We start from the raw sequence: 18,836 nt of genomic DNA on the forward strand, positions 1-18,836 counted from the left end.
TAATAATAAGAAATAAATAGTAAAAATTTAAGTAATTTAATTCATTTAAAATAATTATTATATATAAAATATATTAATAGAAAAAGTAAATTTATATACTTTTTAATACATCTATTTAGATATTTTTTAATATTATATAATCACAAATTATAATTATATAGAATTAAAATATAAAATAAATAAAATAATCATACTATTGCATGATAAATTGCTATTAATTATAAATATGAAAATTCTTGTACTTTTTACATTAATTTTTAAATGATATATTTAATCTTTTAATTTATAAGAGATGTAATTATATAATAAAGAACTATTCTTTTTTTTGGTTCCAGTAAAGTAAAAATTTATTTAATATAAAAATTATTCGTATAAAAATAAAAATAAACATTCTTTCTTCTGAAAAAACTAAAAAAATAAACATTCTTAGTGCTGGAAGCTTAACTCAAGTGTCCAAATATATTATCTGTTTATGTGAAAACAAAAAAAGAAATCGTTAAAAGTAAAAGCAAATAATACTGAAAACAAAAGAGGAGAAAGATAAATCCCTTTCGGCTTGAATGACGTACAACGCCAAACAGACGATTCCAGCCTGAAAAAAACGAAAAGAAAAAGGCGACAGCAACCAATCAGAACATGGCGATGCAGGTTGGTCTCTCCAGCTCTAAAGTTCTCATCCTCGCCGGTGCAGGTCTCTCTCTTTCTCTCTGATTGTGTTTTTTTTTTTATTCTCTAACACTGTAAATTTGGCTACTTCGGTAATTAATATCTTCTAATCATTTACTTCATATCTTTTATATTTCTTGATCTGTCATTACCGTTTTTAATTAGCTCCACAAATTTCAATCCATTTGAATCTTCTACTCTTATAATTTCCTTGCAGTTAAAGTTGTCAGCTTTCTATACTATAGTGTGCCTAAAGTTTCTTTCTTATTTTGACTGTTTTTTCTCTTTTTCTTTTGGGGTTTGTTGTTGATGGTTATGACTAATGAGCTTAACTTCTGTATATTTGTTGTGGTTTTTGGACATTGGCATGTGGGTTTGTAACTGTTGTTTATTTTTTGGTGTTTTTGAAGGTTTGACTGGTTCAATTATTCTAAACAATGGACGATTATCTGAACTCCTTGCTCAGCTTCATGAATTACTTAAGGGTGTTAATGAAGTTGAGATTTCACCCTACAAATATGATAGTGCACTTCTTGCTGCTCAGGTTGTTTTTTTGGTTTTCTTTTCTCTTTGTACTTTAATTGATTTTTTTTTTTCTTTTTCCCCATTGACTAAATAGGAAAATAAGAATTTGACACTTTTTTCCAATTTTTATTCACAAGTATGAGTAGCATGTCTAGTTTGATTGAAATGCTACATATACAATTTAAATGGCTTCAAATGATAAGTTAGCTATAGAACTCTTACTAAAGCTTAGAATTTGAGGTTAATTATGAAGGAGGAGTTGGGTTCCTTTATATGTCAGAAAAACATTGGACACTGAAGTTTATTAGGAGGTTAGTTTATGATACCTGTGACTGTTTAAAGCATGGCTGGGTGTAAAAGAACTATGGGATAGCAGTCTAGACTTAGAGAGTGCTCAATTTCGAATTGATTTCTGTTTAAGTGCATCATAGACAATTTTTCCTAATTAAGGTATTTGTCAATTTACCCTCACCAGAAAACTAATGAGGTTGTTAGGCCCTCATTTTTACTAAGATTCATGCTAAATTGGAAAAAGTAATCCCAATTTGATGTGCTTATGAGGCTCACATGTCCCTTGAGAAACAATTGATTTCTATACTGAGCAATTTGTCTTAGTGATGTGCACTTATGCATGATATTATAGCTTAACAATGTGGAGATGTAGATTTTAAACCAGTACCAACAATCTCTACAGTGTGGGAAACAGTTGAATACACTTGACTAGGAAACATCTTCCTTTATGCACTTGAATTTAGAAGAATTAGAGAAACTAAGGTTCAAAGCAGTTAAAACAGAAATTATAGAAATGAAACTAACAAAATGTAGGTGATTTTGTGATGCGGATAAGGAAAACAAGAATCAAAAGATTCGGAATTTTGGTCTAATAATTTACAATCCAATACCTAAAGGGTATTCTATAATTTCCAGCTTTTCTAGAATGGTAGTTAAAATTTATTATAGAAGTCTTTATTTTATTTTATTTTAATGTGATTAGGAATAAGTTATCCTAACATCTTTCGAGATCTTTAAGTTTATTAATTATTGTTAAGTCTTATTCTAAATTCTGTTGGATTAAAATAAAGTGTTTATGTAGAGAATCCTTTAAGGATTAGGAGTCTAAAGTTTTTAGGATTAGTTACTCCTATTAATATCTAGGCTTGAAATATTTTTTCTTTTCAGATTTAATAAACAAAGATTTCCTGCAAATTGCTGCTTTAGAATTGTATGTTTTAATTCTCTTTAGGTGTGACTCCTAAACCTGAAGTTTTCTTAATTTTTTTCCTATTCTTCTATTTAATATCTGAATTCCGTGAAAAAAACCTGAAATTCAATTTTAAAACCTTTATTTTCCGCGAAAATCAACATAGAACATGTTATCTAAATTTGTCCTACATCAATTTTGGTATCAGAACTTTAAGATCCTTATAGTTTGATGTTTTGATCTTCATCAACAATGGGAATATATGATTTATGTTTTGAAGGAGGTAATCCTACAAAATTTTGTGATTGGATTGATTCTCTCGAAACTTACTTTGATCGCTACAACTATGGGGAACTGTGTAGATCAGATATGCAAAGTGTAATTTGATAGGATCTGCAAAATTATGGTGGTATAGTATTATATGATATATAAATAGGGAGGCCACCGCAAAATAATACATGGCAAGAGATGAAAACAAAGCTTCAAAAAATTTTTTTGCCACCATATTATCTGCAAAGAATGCATGAGAAGGTATGTAATTCAACATATAGCTGCATGCCAATGGCTAATTACTTGAAGCAACTTGAAAAGTAGAATTCTTTTCATCAAGAGTGTGAATCGAATTTTGATAAATTGAATGATAAGATTAGTTTGATCGTTTGAAAGCTATGATGGATGAGTTGTTCAAAAAGATTCCCTTCAGAACGTCTAAAACCACTAGTAGCCAAGTCTTTCTACAAAAACTAGCTCTAAGTCTACAGGTTGCATCTAAGATCATTGGGGAACAATGTCCACAAGTTGATTGAAGCCTACAAACTGTACCAAAACCAAACCTAGGACTTAATCTGCAAGCTAAACTGTTGGTGCAAGAGCAAGAAATCTATTAGCAAGAGAGCCAAAAATGCAGAACCAACAACTAAAAAGTTTTGCAAAATTCACAATTTGAAGAGGCAAAACCTCAAAATGTGCAACTGGAAGTTTTAGGTTAGATTTACATGCAAGAATTTCAAGACAGCAAATGGTAAAGCCTATGAAACAACTAGAGACACTTTCTCAACAGGGGTGGAACAATAATTGCAGCTATTAAAAGAGCGCATTCAACTCTGATCAACATGGAAAAGGAATAGAAAATCAAGTCATGCAACCACAAAACCTCAAACCATGAAACCTGCTCTAAAATTTGCATGCCTGTGACATTAAACATGAAGCAATTGAAATAGAAATACATCAAGAAGTACAGCCTATGCAAGATGATTATCAACAAATGGTACAGAGACAGGGGGTCAAATTTATTGTTCAAGTTACGAAAGATGCTCAAGATGGTCAATTTGTGTTGTATATTGCTTGTGTTCAAGAGATGAATTTCATTATTCTTAACAAGTTCATAGATGATTCTAAAGGAGGTTTCAAGTATTACATTTGCTACAAATTGTGAAGAATCTTGAATTCAAGTCCAATGCATTATTGTTTTTAATTCTTAGGCATTTCAGAACTTAAGGTTGAGTTTTCTCCAACTAAGGGAGAATGATGCGGATAAGGAAAACGTCAAGAAAAACGAATTTCAAAGAATCAAGAGATTTAGGATTAGTTTGGTATCATTTTTTGTTTTTTTGTTTTTTATTTATAAAAAACTAAAAAAATGTTTAATGCTTTTTAGTTGCTATTTTCTTTAAATAGTTTTTTTATTTAATTTTACATAAGAATGTAATGAGAGAAAAAGGAAAAAAAAAAAGAGATAAGTTGTGGGGAGTGAAGTGGAGAAAAAATAGGAAAGAAAAAATGTGAAGAGAAAAAATAGAAAACAAAAATTATAAAAACAACATTTAGTGGTTTATTGAAAATATATTTTATTTTTTAAACACTATATAACAAGTTTTGAAAAGAGAAAACAAAAACAATTTTAACAAACAAATTTTATTTTTTTATTTGAAAAAATAAATGAAAAACATGAAACAAAAACAATAACAAACACCCATTTAGAATTTTGGTTTAATATGTACAATTCTAATAGTAAAGGATATTTATATAATTTCTAGCTTTGTTGGAATAGTAGTTAAAATTTATTTTAGAAGTCTTTATTTTATGTTAAGTGTGATATGTGAATAAGTTATCCTATAAGTTTATTAATTATTGTTCAGCCTTATTCTAAATCCTTGTTGGATCAGGAGGAAATGTTTATCTAGACAATCCTTCAAGGAATAGGAGTCTAAAAGTCTTTAAGGTTTAGGATTAGTTACTCCTATAAATATCTAGGCTTGTAATAATTATTATTCAGTTTCTTTTTCAGATTCAACAAACAAAGATTTTTTGCAAATTGCTGCTTTAGAATTGTGTGTTTCAATTCTCTTTAAGTATAACTCCTAAACCTTCGATGTGTTGACTCTTGGAAGTTTTCTTATATTTTCTTTGCTATTCTTCTACTTCATATTTGAATTTCTGTCAAAACAGACCTGAGGTCCAACTTTAGAACTTTTATTTTCTGCAAAAGTCGTAGAATAGGTTATCTAAATCTGTCCTACATCGTTTTGCAGTCTTTCTAGCTTTAGTCTTAAAGGTCAAGAATTTTTACCCAAAAATCAACACTAAATAGTTATATTGTAATCGCAGAAGGGTTGCGGTGTTGGTATCTATGAAGTCTGGTAAGTTGTTCAGGTGTATTGATTTATATCTCAACTATGGCCTACATTTTGCTTCGACTGCCAAAAGCTCATTTAGAAATTATGGCAACATTTAGGTCAAGAGAGATTCTTACTTGAAAAGAGGACAAAATTGTTGGGGAGATTTGATTCTGAAATCTTTAATTCAGAATGAAAGGGTTCGCTTTGATTGATTTGGAAAAGTTTTATGCAAAACTCTATTTACTAATTTTATTAGTAAAGCTAGTAATCTGTCTTATTTTCTTCATGGAGATTGTATTTCCTGATGGATTCTTGATCCTGTGATTTTGTCAGATTCGTCAGTTGGCACAAGAGATTAAGGAGTTAACATTTTCCAACCCCGTGACCATCTATAATGGGAATTCTTCATCTAGTGGTGAGTAGGCAACATTTTCTTTAATAATTATACAGTCAAAGTAATTTATTCATGCTATTTCTGCAATCATTTTTCTTTTTTCCAAGTTCAAACTATCTGATTTCAGTTTTGGGATCCTTCACTTATTATTTACATGTGGATAAATGATCCAATTAGGTCTTTTTGGTTTCTAGTGAGTCTACAGTTGATCAAAAGTTCCTGGCAGATTTATTGGATTCTTGTTCAGTTCTAGCCAAATTGTTTAGTGGACCTCATTCATTAAATGCAGGACTCCAATAAATGTGTATTATTTGATTTTTATAAAGGAAATTCATTGCTTACTTTGGAAGTTATATTTGGATTGTTATTTGAAAAAAAGTAAGTTGGTGCCTCAATAATGAGATACAAAGTAATGTGTTAAGAGAAGGATAAGCTAGTAGGAGATGTTTCATTCGTAATGTCCCTCACTCCTGAAAGGAATAGTGATTTGGAATCAGCAAGTATGATTTAGTTTTCTACCTAATTTGTGATGGGAGCCTTAAAAAGGATTAGCTAAATTACTTCCTTGATAAAGAAGAATAGGATTTAGGTTCCCTTAAATGATATCCTTCTTCTTGATGCCTTAAAGCACTCAATTTCACTTAGATCCTTTTGGATTGCAGATTGAAATTGGAATTAGGATCAAATTACAGAATTTTGGTGTTTGGATTACATAAGAAATTGGAATCAAAATTGTAATTTCATATATAAAATAATAAATAATATGTAATACACACACATATATTAATTTATCAAAATATATCTTGTTTTTCTAATGCTCTTATTTAATCCATCTAGCAGTTTATTTTACTTATTTAAATAACTAAGATTCATCGTACTTAATCTTGTAAAATCATTAAAATATGTACTTATCAACATAGATCCAATGTATATACTTCTAATAAATTTTCTTATAAACATTTTTTCAAATAAAACCCTACAGTAACTGAGATTGATTCTACCTATTTAATACCTAATAAAAAATAAAAATTCTTAATTATCAACATAGATCCAATGTACTTCTAATTAATTTGATTATAAATATTTAATCAAATAAAAACCGTACAGTATATAGCATTCATTGTAAATATTAAGGCATCCTTGACCTCAACTTCAAGAAAAAGCAAAGAGCAGTCACCTCATATTTTAAGGCATCCTTGTCCATGTATATTTATTTAAAATTAACAAGTTATTAATTTATATTGTAAGTGTGACATATAGAAACATTTAAGGGTTTTGTAATCATGTTCTATTATATTATTTTCTCGCAATTTCTAATTTATCAAGTACTAATCTATCGTGATTTTACTGTATATGATGATAAAAGATTTCAAATTGTAATTCCGAGGGTCCAACGGTCAAAATAAAGAATTCCTAGGGGCCAAGTCAGGAATCCAAGAAATGCTTTTATAAGCCAAATACAATTCATAGGAATTGGGTTCAGAATTCAATTCCAATTCTGAATGATATACAAACAGCTGAATTCGAATTCAGCAGCCCAATTCCAATTAGAGTTTCCAAACGGTACCTTACTATATTCAGAATTTGTTAAAAGTTCATAGTGTTTCATGTGTCATTACATGCAACATCATCCCACATGTTTTTATGTCTAGATAGCAGATTAAAGGTCCACAAAAATGCTTAATATTTTCTTGTATAAACAGGGGGTTTTGCATCTTATTTAGTGCCAGCTGCTGCACTGGGAGCAATGGGATATTGTTACATGTGGTGGAAGGCAAGATTTTAGTGACTCCAAGTGAAATATTTTCTTTTGTCATACATGCTCTTGGCATTTCACGTGCAAGTTCCAAGTGCATGGCTTCTTCTTGCTGATAACAAGTATTTTCTTCTTTGATGCAGGGCTTGTCATTTTCTGATGTAATGTTTGTCACAAAGAAAAACATGGCAAATGCCGTTGCAACTGTGTCTAAACAGTTAGACAATGTATCGGAAACATTGGCTGTAAGTAAGACAGGCTAGTCAATAATGCTTCCTTTCCCAGATGGCAACTCTTTGTTTTGACATGATTGTAGTATTCTTAATACTTTGTCAACTATTAATTTGTGCAGTCAACAAAGAGACATCTGACAAAGAGGCTGGAAAACTTGGATTGGAAGATGGAGGAGCAGATAGAAACATCCAAGCTCATTGCAAATGATGTACATCGCACTTTCTCATGTTTCTGTATATATACAACAAACACACACACACACACACACCCTCTCTCTCTTTTTCTCTCTCTCTCTCTGTGTGCATGAGGGCATGTGTATTGTATGCATCCTTCCTGTAGGTGCAGGTGTGTAAGCTCAGCTCAATAGCTTCTGGATGAGCTACTAAGTGGACCTTGAGCTGATTATGCAGTTGTATGACACAAATATCACTTGAACATCCAAGCTGTCTCATACCAGAACTGCCAAAAATTTTGATAATGTGCTGAGTGAAAATTGAAGAACAAGTAGTTCATATGTCATTTGGCTTGGTCAGAGAACTAGTGGGCCATAAAAGGCACTAGTTACATGGACCACTTGAGCTCAGCCTACAAGTGATTTGGAAACAAACTTATTCGTATTAGGAGGCAACTTTTGCTCTTTGACTTTCTTCTGATGTTACATCTGTATCAGTTAAAGCGTAATGATATTGCATACGTATGCTTTGGTTTGCCTGTAGAAGCTATCCTAGGTTAGGAAGTTGCTTGATTCAGAGATCCTCTGTCAGCATTATTTTTTCAAACCCATCTGAAACATGACTCTCATGAACTTGTATAGTTGTTCATATTATGATCTCAATTTTGAGACCTGGATTCTGCCTGTTTTACTTTTGAGTCTGTCCTAGTTGAGCCAAACTTGGGGTCAACCTGAGCCTAAACTATTTGTGGGCAGTTGTCATCTTCAGCCTGAACTAGACATGCTGCATACTTCTTTGGCAAATTTAGTGCCAGCATGTGGTGGCATAAGCTTTCCCTTTTGCTTTCCCAGATCATTGTAGCCGTAAAGTAGATATGTGAAAATTAATCTTTCCTATGCATTTTTTTTTTGTCTTATGTAGGCACTCAATCTTTCTCTCTTCATTTTATATCATGGGAGTTTTGTTCAAGCTGGCATATTTTCTTGCCATTTAAATTATTGTTTAGAGCAAACCTTTTCTTTTCTGCTCAAGAATTTATTGCATGCTCTTCTCATCATGGTGACATGTCCGTGAAGCTTGTTTCCATTGTTGTTTAGAAAAATGGGTTTCTGTCTATACTATGTGCTATGATATTGCCCATTATGTCTGCTTCCTTATGTTTGTGTCATCAACTAATTTAGGGAGAGATAATCAATGGCAAATGGACTTTTTGTAAATGCTGGTTTTTCATTGCATAATCTTTTTCTTTTGTTTTTAAACTGGCATTTCTGGAATAAACTACATTAGAGAGACACCCGCTAAATACAGTGTCAAATCTATTGGAGGTCATTAGTGCATAGGATGACAAGAGGCAACCGAGTATAAATGCATTGCATTTAATAATCGGATCATGTCTAGATTACCTTGCACGATCGATTTTCACTAGGACCATCATTAAATTTGAAATGTAACTAAATCTGCATCCCTTGCTGTTCCTAATGAGCTAAAATGTATAGGATACATCAAATCCTCATCTTTTTATGCCATTTTTTAGTGACATGATATACATGTGTGCACCACATGTAAATGCATATACTACAAGATAGATCTAGTTGGTGCAATTTGTAATGGATGCATATGCAACTATATTTGAACAACATTCAGTGTTACTTGCATGCAGGTAGATGAGATGAAAACAAATCTTTCCCAAATTGGGTTTGACGTTGAGATGATCCAACAAATGATATCAGGGCTGGTAAGTTGCAATGCTTCTATGCATTTTCAAATTTCTCTCCTATCATAGGATTCATTATGTTCTTGATATCTCAATGAACTCTGCAGGAAGGAAAGCTTGAGCTTCTTGAGAGCAAACAGGTTATTTTCAACTTCTCTAAGCAATGGTTTTTATTTGGTTTTTTCCTTTTTGGCAGCAAATTTTAATGAAGTTTTTGAAGTGACTCCCTTCCTTTTTCCTTAAATGATGCAGGACATAACAAACTCAGGTCTTTCATATCTGTGCCAGTTTGCTGAAGGCTTCAAAGATGGGCATGGTGCACCATTTATTCAGGTAAGATATTATTTGTAGCAACTAATTAAAATATGTCTCCTGATAAAAATTGGGCATTTTGATGTTTTTTCTTGCCAAAAGTTGAGCTTGATCTGATGATTTCAGGTTATACACTTGTTGCCTGGAACCATTCCTTCCCCTCATCCCCACACATAAGCTGAGAAAACCCATAAAAGAACAAGAGCTAAATTATCAATAACTTTGAAACTATAGGTGTTCTTCAATCATAGTCACTTGTATGAAAATTATCAAAGGTTGGTGGACGTGAACTTTGATAATTGAACGAATTTTTTAGGCATTGGTCTGTCTCTCTCTATAGGAAAGTTAAGGGCCTGTCTACTTGTAGAGAATTTTTTCCATTTTCATTTTCTAATTTTTAAGGAAAACGAAAACTTTTCATTTTCATAGAAAATTTGTAAAACATGTTTATTTTATAAAAAACATTTTGTCTTCTATTTGGGTAATATTTTAAGTATAAAGAATAGACTTGGAATAAATGAAGTGAAAACTTCTTATTCTCATTTGAAAACAAGTAACTTCTTATATAAAGAAAACATGTTAAACTTGTTTGGTGGGGTCAAATCCCACAACCGTTTCTTTATATATATGTATATCCCTTATTCATTACTCTTGCTCCTCATTTCAGCTCCTCTCTCACTCAAAAGCATAAGCTCACACACAATTATAATAAATAATAATAACAAGAAGTTAAGTTCGTCTCTTTCTCATTCCTGCACCTCTTATTATTATTGTTTCTATCTCACATTTGCTAAAGTACCGCTATTTTAATCTTATTATATAGAGCAAAAATAAATTGCTCGACTGTGTGAAGCTCCATTACTCCTTTGTTTTCTTGGCAATCACACAAGTTCACTCTAAGGCTTACATTAGAGTTACAACTGTGTTACCATAACATTGATACCATGTATAACCTTTATTTATTATTTTAGCCTCTAAGATTTTTCATCTTATTACAACAAGGATATTATTGCTTTTCTTAATGTTATTCATCTTTAACTTTTTATTTTATTTTAATGACTAATTTTATTAAAAGTTCATATAGGTTACGGTATCATCATTTAAGTAGGGTGTAAATAATGGTAATATTGGGAAACGTAACAGTATTGGAGTTAGTCACTAACACCCTGCATCGATATGTAACACATATTGGCTGTTATCTTGAACCCTGCATTCAAGTGACTAAATAATATATTTATATATTACATTATGCATTACTTCGCTTCTATTTTCATTTAACATCAATTATATGACAAAGATGAACTTACAAATAAAATTCTTTGAATGGAATTGAAAAATGAAAAATTTGAAGAGATGAATATGCTTTTCAGTTTCATTTTTTGAGTAGAAAAGAAAACAGAAAAATGAGAATAAAAGATGTTTTTTACCACTAAACAGAATTCCGGTCCATTTCCCCTTCTCTTTTTAATTTGTGCTATCCTGTTGACTGCTATTATACCCTAGAAGGAAAAGTTTTGGAAACCCTATAATTTCTAGAGATAAAACTTAAGGGTGGAATTAATAGGTTCCTGGCCATTACCAAAAAAGTTGAAAGAAAAACCTATATTTTTCAGATTTTCTTGGCTGTTAAGCATTTTATAAGTGCTGATATGATTATTATTATTACTACTATTATTATTATCATTATTATTATTATCATTATCATCAACAAAAGACCATTTCCCTATGCAATTTTTCCAAACTTGGAGATGTCATTTACTTGACCTGGATTACTACCCACGTTCTATTTGCTATGGTATGTGTAATTCATTAATCTGCAATGTCTCTAGTCCTCACTCTTTCTTGTCTAGCTCCAATTTCTTAATGTGGTTTTCCATCTCTTAGGCAACAACTGTATCAGAAGTTCCTAGGTTGGGGATATTTGCTTTATGCAGTTCTGGGGGATGGGCATTGTATTTTTTATCCTCTCATATTAAGTGATGAACTGAGCTACTTTGCAGGATGTTGGTGCTAAGGTGGCAAACCATTCAACAATTACATATGAGGAGAGGTCTCTCAAGGTATGTTAAGAGTTGCATTTCCTCCATGGATATCGTGTCTTGGTGCTTTGTTGACACCGTCCTGAATAATACTTCAGGGCCTTCTATTTAGCGCCGAATCTGCAGAGTTGAATACGATTGACAAATCAGTAGAACATGTGAAGAAAAGTGAAGTTGAAAACTTACCCAGTGAGAAAATCAAGACCATGAAACCAAGAATACACAGGTCATATCCAGTTGGGCTGTCGTTGACTCGCGACTTACTGGGTTCTGGCATATAATTATTCAGTTCTGTACTTCATATATGCGGATTTTGTTGCCCCTGTGGTAGTGTTTGCATTCATTTCCATGCTTATGCGTGGTGCGATTTTTAGATTGATGACTTGATTCATCATTCAAACATGTGATATAGATGTAGATTATTATAGGCGATGTGATGTTTCCTTGGCTGCCAAAGAAAGCATACAGGGAGTATATTTTGTTGTAACTACAAAGTCATTGCTGTACAATTACAGAATAAAAAAAGAAATTAGTCATTTGATTGCTGAATATTTTTCTTTTTGGTGTGGATAATTTTGTATGATGTGTGAATAAAATTTCATCTATTCTTTGAGGAGTTGCTAAATTATAGTTGAAGAATTCCAGAATTTTCTTTTATTCTCAAGCTTATTAGTGATCCGTGGCATTTTGACACTTTTAAAGAATATGAAAGATTTCTTTGCCCGCCACACATAAAAAGTTGAGAAGCTATTCGATTACTTTTGGCCTATATTCTCATTCAAGTAACATTATTATTATTTATTATTTAGCATTTGGATGAAAAAATTTAAAAGAAATTAAAAATATTTTCACTTTTAAGTTACAAGCGTGTAGATGATATGGTAATTAAAGTCTCGAGTTTTAATATACTGTTATGCTAGAATGGTAACTAAAATCTCGAGTTATAATATCCAATTGTGTTAGAATTTTTGAAATAGTATTTTACTACTCGTAAGAGTTCTTTTCGGTGTATTCTAAATTAGTCAGACTAATTTTAAATACTAAATAAAAAAAATATTTTTATCGTATATTAGTATATAATTATGATCTTGTGATTTGATCTGTCTTGTAAAAAAAATGAAATTAAACTGTAAATTGACTAACAGTAAGCAACTGAACGCCAAATCAAACTAATTAAACCGCCTAATTCAGTTTAATATTAGCTCTATTAATTATTTTATTTTAAAAAGAAAAATCAATTTAAGAAGCCCATAACCCAAATAAGTATCCATGGGCCCGGAAAAAGGAACTGGGAAGAAAGTAAAGAGTCCGGATTTGACCCGCATTCCTTTGTAGGTAACAAATAAAAAGGTAGGGCTTGCACTTGCAGAATCACAAAAATCGGTGATTGATTTCTACGAGCTTCTTTTTCTTTTTGGTTTTTTTAGGTCTACGCTAAGCCACCTCTCTTTTATCAATAAGGTATCTTTCTTTGAATTTTTTCATTTTGTTTTCTCCAATCGAATTTAGGTCAGTTAGTCTTCAATTTTATCAGAAACATCTATGATTATTTCTCTTTTGTGATCAATATTATTATGGTAATAATTATAATATTAAGTTCTTGATTGGTTTCAATTTTGTTTCTGATTTGTTCTTTTGCGATCCAGTTTATTCTTTCTGTTATTGTATAATTTATGAAGTAGAAATCCTGAACATTTTTTGGGAGTTATTAGGTTTTTGTTTTTGCTGTATCTTGACTAAAATCTGCTTACTGGATAAACTTAAATTCTTTCAAGAATTTTCTTGGATTGTTCATAATTTTATGCTAGGTTAATTATTCTTGATGCTATACCCTAATTTAGGTTTCATTTTCTTGTGTGTTCTTGGGGGAAATAGAAGTGAACAATCAAGTTGTTGATATCTCTGTGCAAGAATTCTTGGCTTGAAAGGAATTAGGGTTTTCAGTTTGCAGTTTTTCTATAGTTGTAAAATGATTTCGTATTTTCTTTTGTAGCACGACCAGAAACCATGCCGAAGAACAAGGGAAAGGGAGGAAAGAATAGGAAGAGAGGAAAGAACGAAGCAGATGATGAGAAGCGTGAGCTTATTTTTAAGGAAGATGGGCAGGAGTATGCCCAAGTGCTTCGCATGCTTGGAAATGGTCGCTGTGAAGCCATGTGTATTGATGGTACTAAGCGTCTATGTCACATTCGCGGGAAGATGCACAAGAAGGTCTGGATTGCAGCTGGTGATATAATACTCGTTGGCCTGCGTGACTATCAGGACGACAAGGCTGATGTTATCTTGAAGTATATGCCTGATGAAGCTAGGCTTCTAAAGGCTTATGGTGAACTCCCCGAGAGTACACGACTCAATGAAGGTATTGCTGGAGGTCTTGATGAGGAGGATGACGGTGCTGGTGATGATTATATTGAGTTTGAGGATGAAGATATAGATAAGATCTAGGGTTCTGGAGCTGACTTTCATTTTCTTCAATGTTTATTTATGATGTGAGCTTCTGAGAGTTTGTGATGATATTAAAAGCCTAACCAAGGGTTTGTGCTTTATAAATTGGCAGTTGATATGGTAAACTGGTTATATTTCATGTAATACCTGTTATCACTTTAATCTCTCTCATGTGTTATTGCTTTTCTGAATTCTACTACTTCTATGGTTGAAGCTTGTAATATGTGCCCTTATGTGGGGTTGCTTGGCCAATATTTCTCGGTGCTTTGGTTAATGGCTTTGGCTTGCATTGCAGAGTCGTATAACTTTTTGCTTTACAATTTGGCATTCTACAGCAACGTAAGCACAAGCAAGCACAATGGCAAGATTGTAATCAGAATTTCTACCCTCGAGTCACCTTCACTTTTTGTAGTGTGTGATTTGCTTGCATGAGCTGCTCGTCTTGCTGTCTGTAATTTTGCTTTTCCATTTCAATATATTCATATTCATGTTTATGTTACCTGTTCCAAGTGGTATTGCGTGGTTATTAGCTGGTAGTGGACAGGAGAGGACTGCATATGAGTGAGCCGCACATAAGCTAGACTCGATAAAAACTTGTTTAAGCTTGGTAGAGTTCAGCTTTTTAAGCTAATGGTCTATATTCAGCTCATGAATTAGTTCGTAAATTTATATATTTTTTATGTTTTACTTATATTAGGTATAAAAATATCTGTCTAAACATATTTATTAGAATAAAAGTATAAATTATTAAGTATGTTACAGTTTTTATGTAAAGATTTTGTTCTATTAGATTGATAAATAATTTAATCTTTAATTTAAATTCATTAAATTCGTTTAGACAGCCTAATGGACTTGATTCAATATAGAGTCAATTTAAATAAGACAAAGTTGGATAAACTTGGTTTGTTTGCAGCCTTAAAGAGGAGCTTATTTTAGGAATTGTGGATGTGTAAGGTCAAGTGAGTTGCATGAGCCTGCTTCATCAATGATTCTTGGGTTCAATTTGATAAACAGTCTTATTAACTTACATTTACAGGGGAAATTGTAACATTTTTTGAAGCCATACACTATTCATCTGCAAGTAGTAATTGAGAATTTACCCTTGAACAGTTACAGTCTCACTTAAAAAGAATCATACAAGGAGCTTAAACTGTTGCAAATCAGTATGTTTGCACTTATTTCTTCTCTGTTTCTTGGTTATCTTATCATGTTGCTCATCTCGTTTTGACACTCTTTCTTGATTACCTGTGCTAACATTAGAGTACAAACAGAGAGGAAAATCAGAGGACTGAAACTCGGTGATTTTTCATGTTAATCGAATTTAAGCTGCTAAGTGCAGGTATTATATGGAGGGAGTTCTTACCTTACAATTCTCTTTCTGACAGTGGTAGCTTGGCACTGTTTTCCTCCTTGATATGGCTCTTGTTGACCTAGCCCAGTTCCTTCTGGTTTGCACGCCGCCATCTTCGCTGGCTGTGGTCATTGACATGCTATCAAATTGGACGGAGACCTCATTAGATCCACAGCTTTCCCTTTCTTCTCCTGCTATATCAAAAATTCTCTTCCTAGCTGCAAGTTTGTGACTGCTATTTATAGGTTCAAATTGCTTGCTTGTATGACTTTCAACAGAGCATTCTGGAAGTCGGGTTGCCATCCACCTTTCTAGCCAGCTCCAACCCATGTTGGGTTCGGTACCATCAGATCTGGCCTGCTTTTTCCTTGAACATATTCTTAGCTATAAAAGTGATGAAGTATTTTTTTGGTTAAGGAATAGATGAGAAGACAATTTCTGCTCTCAATCAAATAAAGTTATCAGGATACCTGTTGTGCAAAAGCATATGCCAGTGCCCTCTCGCGCCTGTTTGTAGCTTCCAGTCTGTTCTGAATCCTCATTCTTGATATATTGCTACTCACTGTGCTATCATCCCAGTCTTCCTGTTCTAGTTTAATACAGCAAATTATATGAATGTGAGCAGGGAGGTATTAGTAGCTAAAGCAAAACAGTTTGCAGTCACCTTTATCCTGAAAATCTGAGTTCTGGCTTTCTTTGGCATTTGGAAATGAACAGAAAACGGTTCCTGTTTAGCTGACAGAACTTCTGTAGAATTTCCGGTCTGAACTTCAATTGATGTGCCTACAGAATCCCTATTTGGACTGTCCACTGCCATGACAGCCTCCTGTTTATCATCCTCCAATATGATTTCTTTACTTTGACGTGTAGCCTGAAATTTAAACACAGATTCTAATGACTCATATTCTCGCTAAATATCCAACTGCATAGCAACAGAACAAAGGTGTTTCTAATTTCTACCAAACTGGACTAACCAGAAAATTTCTGAACGCAGACTGGATAACTATTGCTGCATCTTCTTGCTTAAATAATTCAGACGTTGAATTATGCTTTTGGTTTGGGATATTATCTTCTTTAGTCACTTCACTTTGGATGTCTCCTTTACTTGCCGAATCATCAAGCACGGGCTGTGTAACTGTTGCTTCTGAGCTCTTAACTGAAGCAGAATCTTCCTCTGCAAGTACTGAATTGAACTCATCTCCGCAAAGGTATGATCTAACTACAGTCCACCTTCTCTTATTACCTGCATGGCTTCTTGCCTGCTAGATTGATCCATAAAGTAACCAACTTAAACTATTCAGAAACATACTCATTGTAACTTGAAGAATTTGCAACTTACATTGCTTTCATGCGTCCCAACAGACCGGCTTCTTGAGAAGACACTTCTGACCAGTTCTTCGGTGATACCCATTTTCCTCGGGAACCCTAATGCAATATGCTTTGAACAGGGTGCGTCTCCGATTATACTATAAGTAGAAGTACTGAGATTCCCTTTAATTATTGCTGATATGGAAGGAAAGTTACAGCCTGCATATGACATGCTTCATTCAGTTATCTTCAGTACAATTATAAAATGCCTAAATGGGTTGCTCTAGAATATACTTTATAAAACATGCATATTATCTTATAACAAAGCACATGTTAGTTGTAGTTATCAGCTTTAGAGCTGGAATTTGGGGCATTAAACCACAGAAATGATAAGAGACTGAAAAGTTCTAAGAAAATAATAGATGGAAAGGATTTGAGGAGAGCATAATTAAATCTGCTTTTACATTTACTTTTTGCACATGGGTTCTAGCAGATTGGCCAAAAAAAGAAGAAAGGAAAAAAGGTTTGCTTGCTTCTGGGGCTAATGTCTGTTCCATTTCCTTTCTTTCTGCTTCCAAGTGGCCCTTCTTTTCTTATGCTCTCTCTCTACTCAATTTCTTTTGGACCTGAGAAACATGTGAATGACTTTGGAGAATTTGTGGAGGACTAAAAAACACCTAATCAAACTGGACTGTTTGATTCGAGTATTTATCTAATAGGACGCGGAACACATAAACGGTACACTACAGATACATTGATATGACTATTTTTTTTGAAAAAAAAAAAGATGTGATACGAGTGTCATGTCGATGTCAGTCGGATGTATGTACTGGACGCAAATACTCCATCCTGTTAGAAGTATAGGTGATTCTTAGACATTTATATTAATCCTATGTGGTTGACTACAGTGAAAAAAAGTTGCCATCTAATTAGGAAAATGACCAAATGCTTTCTCATGCAGTGTTGGGGTATAAAGTAAGAACAAAAGCTGTGTTGGGTTTTGTTTTAAATTGAAGCAGCTTATACATTTTGCTTGTGATAAGGGGAAAACTGATAATGACTTTTCGTGTTTGCTTGTTGTAGCAACTGTATTATACAACCATTAAGGGCTGCTTATGTTGTTACTTATTAATGGACAATGACTAAAATCTATTTGGACATGCAAACATACAAATATACTGAATAGTGTAGTGTGCCTCTCCAGCATGGTATGTTGTACCATTAGCCTACTAACAGATATTCGACCAATCAATTATTAATCCAACGGCTACATTATATGATTTCATTTGGGAAGCTGCTAACTAGTAATTATGGGATAATTGCATATTAAATTTTTGACATTGATTTCATATTGACATTCTGAATCATATAGTTTCATTGATTGAGCTTTTGATCTTTCTAAAACACCTCAAATGAGTTCTTTCTAGCCATGCAATTTCTCACAAGAACATTTTTAACAATAACTAATTTTGTATAAGAAAAGAAAAAGAAATAAAATAAAACATTCCGGAAGTGTTGAGAAATGAAGAGGAGTAATCGCTCATGTCACGGGAAAATGATGGTTGGGTGGGTTGCCTTGCAGGGCTTAAAGTTTCAGGCCAATTATGTACTGTGTCTTACAATAATGCTGCAGAATCTCATGCTCAAAGCTCAGCTTCCCTTTTCCAATGCTTTCTATTCTTTTTCAAATTATAATATTTTCACTTTTATTTTTTTCTTTTGAGGTGTTGTCTGGTTAGCTTGCTCGCGTAGGAAGTATTATTAGTATTAGTGTCAAAGGGAAGAGGAATTTAAACTGGAGAGAGTAATCCACAATTTTTATGGAGAAGATGGATCTCCGCTTGGAAGAGATATTCTTGAATAGATTTAATTTACCACTTATAGACAAAATTAATTACATAATAACACATGACATTATCTATTAGTTGTTGTATGGAGACTACCTCGAAGATGTTTAAGTCTCAGACTATCCAGCTAATGAGATGCTCCTTTTCTTCCTAGTTCTATGATGGAAATCATTAGTTATACAATCACAAACCTCAATAGCTAAAGAGCTGCAAACTAACATCCTCAAGTTAGATGAAACAAACTTGGATCGTC

At 32.8% G+C, this 18,836-nt stretch overlaps 3 protein-coding genes across 7 annotated transcripts; 2 read left to right on the plus strand and 1 right to left on the minus strand.

The window, feature by feature from the left end:
• The first annotated feature begins 416 nt into the window (after positions 1–416).
• On the plus strand, positions 417–12,183 carry LOC8265576. Its single transcript, XM_002528901.4, has 11 exons — positions 417–691; positions 1,077–1,210; positions 5,344–5,425; positions 7,108–7,178; positions 7,304–7,405; positions 7,513–7,602; positions 9,228–9,302; positions 9,389–9,421; positions 9,534–9,614; positions 11,594–11,653; positions 11,731–12,183. Exons 1-11 carry the CDS (start codon positions 637–639, stop codon positions 11,911–11,913), a joined length of 966 nt encoding a protein of 321 aa, XP_002528947.1. The 5' UTR covers positions 417–636; the 3' UTR covers positions 11,914–12,183.
• Positions 12,184–12,934: 751 nt separating this feature from the next.
• Positions 12,935–14,268, plus strand: LOC8265575 (eukaryotic translation initiation factor 1A). Its single transcript, XM_002528900.4, has 2 exons — positions 12,935–13,093; positions 13,626–14,268. Exon 2 carries the CDS (start codon positions 13,640–13,642, stop codon positions 14,075–14,077), a length of 438 nt encoding a protein of 145 aa, XP_002528946.1. The 5' UTR covers positions 12,935–13,093; positions 13,626–13,639; the 3' UTR covers positions 14,078–14,268.
• An 801-nt stretch (positions 14,269–15,069) lies between these two features.
• On the minus strand, positions 15,070–17,387 carry LOC8265574 (protein IQ-DOMAIN 33). 5 transcript variants are annotated; one of them, XM_025159092.2, is made up of 7 exons: positions 17,207–17,387; positions 16,768–16,955; positions 16,403–16,690; positions 16,093–16,299; positions 15,899–16,012; positions 15,441–15,812; positions 15,070–15,322 (listed from the first exon to the last, which is right to left on the minus strand). In XM_025159092.2, the coding sequence occupies exons 2-7, from the start codon at positions 16,837–16,839 to the stop codon at positions 15,275–15,277; spliced, it is 1,101 nt and encodes a 366-aa protein (XP_025014860.2). In that variant the 5' UTR covers positions 16,840–16,955; positions 17,207–17,387; the 3' UTR covers positions 15,070–15,274. The 5 variants fall into 5 exon arrangements, with proteins under 5 accessions (XP_025014860.2, XP_048232964.1, XP_025014859.2 ...); XM_048377007.1 differs by having other exon boundaries at positions 17,201–17,387; XM_025159091.2 differs by lacking the exon at positions 17,207–17,387 and having other exon boundaries at positions 15,070–15,327; positions 16,768–17,122.
• Positions 17,388–18,836: the final 1,449 nt, after the last annotated feature.

Source organism: Ricinus communis, chromosome 7 (genome assembly GCF_019578655.1).
Source record: "Ricinus communis isolate WT05 ecotype wild-type chromosome 7, ASM1957865v1, whole genome shotgun sequence".
NCBI classification, from domain to species: domain Eukaryota; kingdom Viridiplantae; phylum Streptophyta; class Magnoliopsida; order Malpighiales; family Euphorbiaceae; genus Ricinus; species Ricinus communis.

Excerpts from the sequence above, each read along its gene's own strand:
- LOC8265576 (XM_002528901.4), top strand. The coding sequence starts at position 637 with ATGGCGATGCAGGTTGGTCTCTCCAGCTCTAAAGTTCTCATCCTCGCC. Across the intron at positions 5,426-7,107 it reads TGGGAATTCTTCATCTAGTG|GGGGTTTTGCATCTTATTTA; the intron begins GTGAGTAGGCAA and ends TTGTATAAACAG. Across the intron at positions 7,406-7,512 it reads ATGTATCGGAAACATTGGCT|TCAACAAAGAGACATCTGAC; the intron begins GTAAGTAAGACA and ends TAATTTGTGCAG.
- LOC8265575 (XM_002528900.4), top strand. The coding sequence starts at position 13,640 with ATGCCGAAGAACAAGGGAAAGGGAGGAAAGAATAGGAAGAGAGGAAAG.
- LOC8265574 (XM_025159089.2), bottom strand. The coding sequence starts at position 16,968 with ATGTCATATGCAGGCTGTAACTTTCCTTCCATATCAGCAATAATTAAA. Across the intron at positions 16,300-16,402 it reads CTGCGTTCAGAAATTTTCTG|GCTACACGTCAAAGTAAAGA; the intron begins GTTAGTCCAGTT and ends TTTAAATTTCAG. Across the intron at positions 15,323-15,440 it reads GTCAGAAAGAGAATTGTAAG|GTAATCAAGAAAGAGTGTCA; the intron begins GTAAGAACTCCC and ends ATGTTAGCACAG.